We start from the raw sequence: 9,637 nt of genomic DNA on the forward strand, positions 1-9,637 counted from the left end.
GCATGCGTGAGGGGGAAATCTCGCGGGGTGAGGTCACGCGAGATTTGGCGAGATTCTGCCTTTTCCGCCTTCGTCTGCCACCAAGAAGCAGGATGAGGTAATCTCTCTGCAAAATCCTTCTGAATCTGCGCTAATCCTGGGTTGTTTAAGACGATTTTTCTCAGATTTTCACAGGAAAGGAACACGGATGCGTTTTTGGATTAAATTTGGTTAAAATTTGATGTCGATTCGTCGTAATTTGTGGTGATTTGGCAATGGATTCTGAGGTAAAATGTGGTGCACGTCGGCCATGCTTCCTGTGTGCGTGTACGAACACGTACAAGACGCTCAGTTTTCAGAAAATCACACAAAAATTTAGCAGCAAAGTTTTGATTTCTAATCAGAAAAGACAGAAAGAATCTCCGTTAGAAACTAGTCTTTGAAAATTGTGAAATCCATGCCATGACGATGATGTGATCTTTCTTCAGCTTACCGTCTTTATTTTATGACACTTGCAATATCTGCTTGGAGATCAAATTAAAAGGGTTGACCCCCAGCAGTACATAGCCATATGATATCGTGCCGCTAATAATAAAATGTCTTAGACCATATCATAGTAAAAAATATGATAGCTAGTCTATATATCATATAAATTACAGAGTACTCCCAAGATTATCGTTACATAAATTATTTCAGAAATTTCTCAATAATTTTATGCCACAGTTTGATGTTATGTAACAAGACTCCCATTATATTAAGTTTAAAAAAGAAGTAAAACCCAGTAGATTTAGGAGTTACGGTATTACATCCTTACATACAAGCATCAAATGTCCCTTTTGACCGTTTTGTACTTAAATTCTCCCTCGGGCAAGAGTTTTCAATAAACAATTATTAAATTTTATCTAAAATCCCTTGTTTTCCCTCCACAGTAAGATAAACAGGGACAACCTGTATGAGTCCGTGGACACGGTCCTCGCGCACTCCAAGAACAAGAAGCGCAAGTTCGTGGAGACCGTCGAACTTCAGATCGCCCTGAAGAACTATGACCCCCAAAAGGACAAGCGTTTCTCCGGCACCGTCAAGTAGGCTACCAACTACTGCTACAACCTACTAGCTAGGTAGTCGCACTGAATGTGTGGCGGACCTCAACCCAGGGTCTTAAATATCTGGGGAGGCTAGGGCACCAAAGTGTCCTAGCCGTTACTTAAGGATTCCCACACTTCAGCTGGGAAGGTTGCAAACTGGTACTTTTTTTTATCAAATAGATTGCAAGCATCACACGTTGCAAGTATGAATCAGGAATGTATGCTCAGTCGTATTGGAAAATATGAAGGAAATTTTTTACACAAAGATCATAGGTTAATCGAAAGTAGCCAAGTTACATGACATACCCAATTACCTCCAAGTATGCAACCCAACTTTAAAGTCAACACGAGACACCTACTTAACACCTAAAAAGCTGAAAAAAGTTTTTCATTGAAGAAAGGAATTAAATGATTCCAATATGTTCTTAGTCTTACTCTTAGAAAAGCTCATCAACCCTGAGCTTGTGATTTTGTTGTGTAACTTTTGTATTTTGCAATTTGGCAAGGTCATTTGAAATCATTGTATGATCAACTTGCACAAAAAACATGTCAAATCTGTAGAGGCACCAAGGCTGTTCAGTGATGACAATATTCTGCATGTGTGCAGAGCTCCAGCCGTGAAGAGCAACCAGAAATAGCTCTAGAATTACACTGAGAACCACGCCTGGTCAAAAATCTACATTCAGCAGAAGAAAAGAGTGGTTTAGTGTGTTGTTTGTACGAAGTGTTGTTGTTTTTGTTTTCCCAGGCTGAAGCACATGCCCCGTCCCAAGTACCGTGTGTGCGTGCTGGGCGACCAGCAGCATATTGACGAGGCCAAGGCTAATGAGATCCCCTGCATGGACGTGGAATCCTTGAAGAAGCTCAACAAGAACAAGAAGCTTGTCAAGAAGCTTGGTAGGTTTACTTAGTTTTAACACAAACCTTTTATTTGGAGTGAAAGTACTGTTACAGCTGTGTGTGTGCATGTTTCTGCTTTTTTCAATCAATATACACAATGCAACATTGCCATACATTGTCAGGGTAATGGTCAGGGTTGCTGTTGATAACGCAAATCCATTTGGATTAAAGACTTTGACTTGTTATTGCATGTTTGCCAAGTATATACGTATGTGTATATGTATACGTATGTATCAGTGCTATTTTTTGGCACCGCCTCTTGGTTGGAGGCACTTTCTTGTCTGGGACTGGAAAGGTTGCAAAGCAGCAAGGGTATGGGTTCTAAGAGGGGAAGTCTGCCATCTCTGATTGTTATGTTAAAACACTTAGAAACCAGACTTAAATTTTTCTTAGTATGATGACTCAAGTCCTCATAATTTCTTATTCTCTTAATTTCTAGCCAAGAAGTATGACGCTTTCCTGGCGTCGGACTCTCTGATCAAGCAGATCCCGCGTATCCTGGGCCCCGGTCTGAGTAAGGCTGGCAAGTTCCCCACCCTCCTGACTCACAACGAGTCCATGACGGGCAAGGTGGAAGAGGTCAAGTCAACCATCAAGTTCCAGATGAAGAAGGTGAGATTATTAGAACTGTTGTTCAACAATTGAACAACGTATCGTCACTCAGTTGTCAGATCATGGAGCTAGAAAAGGACCAATCAGCTCGAAAAATTTATGTCCCTTGCAGGGGTCCACACAAAAAAAGGCTAGGGTCAGTCAGGAAACAGGAGACATTTTTTTCCTATACCACTAGTCTTTCTGAATTTCAAACATAATACATATATGATACAATAGTCAATACAATACAGTACTGACAGACATTGTAGGGCAATCTTGACTACAAGGCAGTTCAATGATGACAATATTCTGCATGTGTGCAGAGCTCTAACTATGAAGAGCAACCAGAAATAGCTCTAGAATTACACTGAGAACCGTGCCTGGTCAAAAATTAAAACTGTACTCTCTCTAAAACAAAACAAGGCAGAAAGTAAGACTATATTTCTATGCGGTGTAAGCCAGTTGAAAAGACAGCAGCCACTCTCTAATTGGCCGATTCACTAATTGCCATGCTGTCATTGGTTGAAATGCTAATTGTGTTGGACGGTTAGGATTTGTCTATTTCTAGTATTCACCAATTCTCTCATTGGTTGAACTGCAAAATGTGATGGACAGTCAGGATTGGTCTCACCTCATCTTCTCACCAGTGTTGTTATTGTGTTGTTGTTTAGGTGCTGTGCCTGTCTGTCGCCATCGGACACGTCAACATGTCTGCGGAGGACCTGGTGGCTAACGTCGTGCTGGCCGTGAACTTCCTCATCTCTCTGCTAAAGAAGGGCTGGCAGAACGTGCGTGCCCTGTACATCAAGTCCACCATGGGACCATCCCAACGCCTGTACTAAATCTATATTTGTCATCATCAATAAAATGTGAAGACAATTGTACATCTCGTGTGTGCTGTGTTGTTCTTGCTTCTCAGATTGAAATGAGTTCTCCATAGAAAAAGAAATATATACTCATACATATACCTAATACTAGTAGTACTACTGTAGTAGTAGTATATTGCTTTGGCCAAATGCTGGCATGTTGACACATAAATTGAGTACAATGCTGAAATCCATCTGTGCAAATTGGTAGAAGTTATACTGTAAGATTAAGCCACACCAATTTAATTTCCACACCAATTTTTAATTTAATAAAAACAGGCCAAAATGGTACGATAGGAGCCACGAAGTCAACACACCAGGCTGGTTCAAAATTTAAACAATGAATTTTGAACTTTTAATGATACCATTGCATTGAAAGATGGAATAACTGTAACAACTAGGAAGAAAAGGTCTGTTTTCAACTGTTCAGGGCAAAATATGCGCATTTTGCAGTTGATTCTGGATTTTTATTTTTATTTGCAAGTCTGAAAAAAATGAAGCGGCGAATCCGTTAACCAAGAAATTAAATTGGTGTGGCCTTAATTGAATTTGGCAATGGCTTTATGTAGGAGGAAAAAGATTTTAGAGGTACAAAATGGCAAACTGGAATGGTGGACATATCAACTACTTACTAATACCAGCTCAGAAAAGAACAAGAAATACAACTTGTTAGACCTAACCTTGGCACATTTGTAAGCATTGTTTAAATCCTGTATTCGCACCTGTTTCAGTCTATAATACTAAAAGTAGTTCAAGGGGGAAAAAAATAGTTTTTGAACACCAATCCTTAATTGATAAATAGTATGTACCAGAGTTATCAACCAAGTATTGATTAAGGAATTCAAAGTTTTTTCTTGACCTGTCACAGTATACATCGTATAGGGGCATCATTTCTAGATACTAGTAGCTTGCAGTTAGATGTACAAAGGTTTGGAGTAACAGATTGTTGTGTGTAACACGGCCAGCTGCCACTATGCTTTGAATCTGGTATGTTACGCCGAAGGATGATAATATGGGCTATACAGAAGTCTGAGCTCTTAACAACATTGATGACTATCAAGCACTTGTTCTTGCTCAAATGTTTTCTTGTTTATTTCTAGATTGATGAGGTAAAATATCATAATACAAGTCTGGTTCAGCAAACAAATGCTAACCAAGGTTACAAATAGTGATTTAAGTTTGGTTTATAAAAGAAAGGCTTTGGTGGTAAATGGTAATACATTTTTTGTACGTACTATTTTTATTATTATTATATCCCCTACCTGTCCAATATTATACACCATCTACTAGGTAATACATGTACATGTATACTTGGTTGATTATAGTTACTTTGTGAACATTGCAACCATACATATGATATATCCTACTAGTATTCGTATCACAAACATGCGAAGAATTTCCTTAAACTTGCATGATGAACAATCACAAACAACCACACACATCCTCCGCATTTTCATGCTCTATTTTGGACACAGTATACTACTACTGCACCACCACACCATACTTATCATGCACACATTCATATAGAAAGGCATCAGAACATACATATTTCTACCTTACATAATATGGGTAAATGTTACACAGAAATGTTGGTAACAGTTGTGCATACTTGCTATTGTAAAGTAGAATGTAATGATTGTTCTTCTGAAAGCAGCATTTGGCAAAAACATAAAACAATTTTGACATTAAAGGAGTACTCCACTTCAAAATGAGTATTAAAATTTCCCAGAGAGTAATTTTTTATGTATGAATCCAGTTTGTCAAATTTACTATAAGTTGAAGCGTGAATGCAGCACAAGCTATGTAGCGATAGAATTCTTAAAACCCCCTTAGGAACCTTTCCATCACTAACTGTAGGTTCTATAAGTTATGAAAGGTGTAGATTGACTATCAAACGTAGAGGGAGGTACACAAAAAGTATAAACCCTCGAAAGGGTCCTTCGGGGGTTTCAAGAACTTGCACATTACAACCTTCTTGCTGGTTCAGACTTCAACTTATGGTAAATTTGACAAAACAAGCTGGAATTAAGCATAAAAATTTAGCTTTTTCTGGGATTTTAAAGCCCAACTTTGAAGTGGAGTATTCCTTTAAAGTTCAACAAGCACAAGTCAAAACTTCACTGTCCTCCAAAGAATAGACCCTGTTGGCATGGTTGTGTGTTCAATTTGCTTATCCAGCATGAAAAAATAAAATAGTATATCAAAAGATGTATTCTTTGGAAACAATGTTGTCTACATCTGACATTGCATCTTCAATAGGGTTTGTGGCACTTTATAGTAACAGTCTTGCAACATGAGTCTTGTGCAACAGCAATTTGATTTGTTGGTTCTTGAATTTTTGCAGGAAAGCAATGGAGCAGGTGACAGCCCGAAATGCTACTATAGGAGGCACAAGGTCAACATACTAGTCTAACAAAATGAATTTGGAACTTTAAATCAAATCAATGCACTTTTTGACATCTTTAAACCCCAATTTTTGTCCATCAAAGGAAGACAAGATAACAGTAAACTTGAAATGTATGTTTTTCTGCAAATCAGAAAAAACAATGAAGCACGGAATCCAAGAACCAAGAAATCAAATTGGTGTGGCCTTATGATGACAGAAAACTAGAATTCGGGGGGGAAAAGCATCAAAGTCCACCACCAGACAAGAGTATAGTGCCTTCCAAATCCATTATCTTAACACTAGTCGTCGTCAAAATCACTGAGCTCCGAATCGTCGCCCCCGCTGTAGTAATAGAAGAGCAGTTCGTCCAGCCAATCGTCGCTGTCGGCCCAGCTGATGTCACTCTCCCCGTCGTGATCTTCGTCATCGTCCAGACGCATGTGGCGCGAGCTACGGTGTTCGAAGAAGTCCCACAAGTTGTAGTTCTGCATAATCTGTAAGCAAAACCATGTAACATGAAAAATACATTTTATTGTGTACAGATAGAGCAAAGAATTGATATAAGGTACTTTGAATGTTCTTTGCATTGTATGGTAATTAATAAGATTTGATCCTAAAATTTACACTCTCCAAATTACTGTGTTTTCATTTTATCTCTCACTAAAGGAAACCCCTGGTAAAATGATAATTAGGTAGAATACTGTGAAGTATGCTTGGTGGAGGGGGGATAGTGTATAGGTGTGACTGAACTTTGACACTGTTGAGCAATAGATTTTCATTATTCCTGTCACTGATGGAAATCCTCTTGTAAAATGATAGTAAGGTAGCATGGGAGGACGTATGCTAAGTGGAGGGGGGATAGTGTAACTGTAGCCTTTGACACTGTTGATCAAGAACCTACCCTAAATCTGCCATCTGACCCCCCCACCTTCCTGGGTGGTTTGGGCTCTTCCTTCCTGCCATCAGGATAAGCGTGGAGGTAGAAACAGTTGCCGCCAAACGGACAGGTCCCCTTGCCTTGGTTGAAATACTTGCACGGCTTCTTGCTACACATGGGAACATACAGCAGTACTTCTTTCAACATGTAACTTGTTATTGCGATTCAGGGAATGTACACAGTCAGGTACAACAGACTTAGATGGTATGGCCACCTCCAGAGAATGGACAGGGACAAATGGCCGAAGAGGATCCTCACACTGGATGTGGAGGGTCCAAACCCCCGTGGCCGCCTTAGAAGGAAATGGTACGACAACATACGAGAGGACCTCCACCACCTGAACTTAGATAAAATCAACCCACAGGACAGAGACAAGTGGCGTGCTGCCATCAAGCCCCAGATGTATTGTGCTTGCGGTCTAACCCTCGGAAGACGGGGAACAACAGACGATAAACCGGACAGTGAGTGAGTGAGTGAGTACAATGTACAACGATTGGTTCAATTGTTTTGCACTAGATTCAAGAGACAGAAGAAGAACTGACCTGAGAGCCACCTTGTATGTTCCGATCAACTCTGTCTTCTCCGCGGACTCTACCACCCAGTACTGACTGGGGGTCACGAAGTCTGACTTGACTCGGCATTCAGGGCAGGACCTGGGAGAAATATATCGTGTGATAATGTTATCCTGTGCTCTAGCCAGCGTCAGTCTTTCTGTCATTTCACAGAATTTTGCCACTCGTGATGGGCAATAACTTGCCCAATCCATCATCTTTTGCGGACAAAAATCGGTGTCTACAGATATGGAAAGTGATGAAAGAGAGAGGTGCAGGTAAAATTTGTCTGGTGCAGGTCATTTTCAATGTTTCAATCATTCATTCATTCATTCATTCCCTGTGCTTGAGTTGCCATCTTACCTTACGATCTTCTTCTCGAACTGACGAGCACTGCGCCACTTGCGGATACAGCTGAGGCAGAAGGGGTGGTTACAGTTGGACAGGATTCCAAACCGTCTCTCGCTCGGAGGACTCTTGTCCCAGATAACCTAAAACAACAAGAATTCATTTAATTTCTCGTTTCTTCCGTGTGAATTTTTAAGCAATTTTCAACTTGCTCCTTGACCTAACTTCCTGTCATTGTCATACATATAAGGCAACAGACATGTACATGTATATAGCAATATACTGAAGACAGGAAATGAGATGACCTTTTCTGGGACCAATCTGGGACCTTTGACCTAACTTCCTGTCAGGACCCTCAGAGAAATCAAAAGCAATACCTCCCCACGAATAGTAGGCTCTTTCATTGACCCCTAGACCTGGAATGTCTGTCATAAATTACTATTTCTGCCAACTCTGAACTTAAACTACCAAAAATTTCACTTCCTGCCATTTTGTGATGAACATTAATACTAGACTATGAAAAATAATACAATGGTACACAGACTCACTAACAGAACAAACACACCGAAAACAAAACAATACCTCCATTCACGGAGGTAATAAGAGAAGTCGTAGTGTAGCACCAACCTCCATACAGATGCCACATTGGATGTCCTTGCTCCGAGCAACAGCAAAAGAGTGTTCCATGTCCTTCTCATGGTCCGACACACATTGCTGTCAGGAAAGAAAAAAAGTTAGTTATACTGAACAAGACTATACATGGTTTCAGCATGAAAATAAAAAAGCTCCCTAAGGCCACACCAATTTAATTTCTTGCTTAACGGATTCGCCCGCTTCATTTTTTTCTGATTTGCAAATAAAAATAAAAATTCAGAATCAACTGCAAAATGCTCAAATATTTTGCCCTGAACAGTTGAAAACAGTCCTTTTCATCCTAGTTGTTACAGTTATTCCATCTTTCAATGCAATGGTATCATTAAAAGTTCAAAATTCATTGTTTAAATTTTGAACCAGCCTGGTGTGTTGACTTCATGGCTCCTATCCCCATTTTGGGCCATAATAGGATGCCTAGGCCTGTTTTTATTTTTTACGCCCGCCCGCTCCATTATTTTTCTAGAAAAATCCGTTAACCAAGAAATTAAATTGGTGTGGCCTAATGAACATTTTTTTACATCATGGGCCACCGACATGATTGCAGCTATTTGCATTTTAGTGAATCCTAGCTCAAGTGTTTTTTGGAAATCTCGGGATCTTATGAACCTCTCTACTAAGAGAATACAAGAAGAATACATAAAAACTCACAGAAAAAATGTTCTAAAATGTTGTGGTCCATTGAAATCCAGGACACCAAGTTGAACATGGTGCACCCACATAAAAAAATTGGGTGCACAGCTCCAAATTTGGGTGAAATCCTGCAGAAGCAGGGCTGGGTTAGCTACACACCGCCAGGCCCACAAACTGTGATTCAGTGTGAACTGATCATCCGTCAGGATGCAAAGGACTATGATGATGATGAAGGTGCACATGCACCCAGTATTTCCAGCCCTGATAGGGGAACTAGATGTACTGACCTCCATGTGCTGTGTCTGCTGTGCCTGGTCGTTCGGATGCAGACAGTAGCTGCCGCACAGCTCACACAGCAGGCCGTGGGTGTAAACACACCGGTCGCCATAGCGACACGACCCCATCATGGCGTACGGACACAGCAGCTTCCTGGTCTCCTCCAGGTCCACTTTGGAGGCATCCTCGTCTGCTGTCCCAACTGTACAGCAGAACAATAAACATTATGAAATGGCTCCCCCCCTGTGCTGTTGCCAAAAATCAAAAAGTTTTAACACTAGTGCTAGGTATGGAAATTTCAAAAACAAGCATTTTTAACACAATATATTAATATATATATAAATATAGCACATGATGTGAACTGTGAAGTGTGCAATAGAATTCAGGGAAGTTTGTATTTTTGTACCCTCCATAGCATGCCAAAAACTGGG

General features: G+C 40.2%; 2 protein-coding genes across 2 annotated transcripts in view; one reads left to right on the forward strand and one right to left on the reverse strand.

Moving 5' to 3' along the window:
• Positions 1–2: 2 nt before the first annotated feature.
• On the forward strand, positions 3–3,442 carry LOC109476552 (60S ribosomal protein L10a-like). The gene is made up of 5 exons (XM_019777538.1): positions 3–97; positions 909–1,061; positions 1,813–1,961; positions 2,404–2,576; positions 3,230–3,442. The coding sequence occupies exons 1-5, from the start codon at positions 3–5 to the stop codon at positions 3,398–3,400; spliced, it is 741 nt and encodes a 246-aa protein (XP_019633097.1). The 3' UTR covers positions 3,401–3,442.
• A 1,052-nt stretch (positions 3,443–4,494) lies between these two features.
• LOC109476531 (probable E3 ubiquitin-protein ligase makorin-1) overlaps positions 4,495–9,637 on the reverse strand; it is an 8,451-nt gene continuing 3,308 nt past the window's right edge. The window contains exons 5-10 of the mRNA XM_019777514.1: positions 9,218–9,408; positions 8,274–8,360; positions 7,662–7,789; positions 7,290–7,400; positions 6,712–6,856; positions 4,495–6,304 (exon numbers count right to left, since the gene is read on the reverse strand). Of these exons, the coding sequence (XP_019633073.1) occupies positions 6,110–6,304; positions 6,712–6,856; positions 7,290–7,400; positions 7,662–7,789; positions 8,274–8,360; positions 9,218–9,408 (857 nt within the window). The 3' untranslated portion in view covers positions 4,495–6,109. The remainder of the gene's footprint in view (positions 6,305–6,711; positions 6,857–7,289; positions 7,401–7,661; positions 7,790–8,273; positions 8,361–9,217; positions 9,409–9,637) is intronic.

The sequence above is a fragment of the Branchiostoma belcheri genome, unplaced genomic scaffold, assembly GCF_001625305.1.
Source record: "Branchiostoma belcheri isolate BF01 breed outbred unplaced genomic scaffold, Haploidv18h27 scaffold38, whole genome shotgun sequence".
NCBI classification, from domain to species: Eukaryota; Metazoa; Chordata; class Leptocardii; order Amphioxiformes; family Branchiostomatidae; genus Branchiostoma; species Branchiostoma belcheri.

What these genes read in the sequence shown, in the direction of transcription:
- LOC109476552 (XM_019777538.1), top strand. Translation starts at nt 3, where the DNA reads ATGCGTGAGGGGGAAATCTCGCGGGGTGAGGTCACGCGAGATTTGGCG. An exon ending in CCACCAAGAAGCAGGATGAG is followed by an intron (nt 98 to 908) that starts GTAATCTCTCTG and finishes TTCCCTCCACAG; the next exon opens with TAAGATAAACAGGGACAACC. An exon ending in TCAAGTTCCAGATGAAGAAG is followed by an intron (nt 2,577 to 3,229) that starts GTGAGATTATTA and finishes GTTGTTGTTTAG; the next exon opens with GTGCTGTGCCTGTCTGTCGC.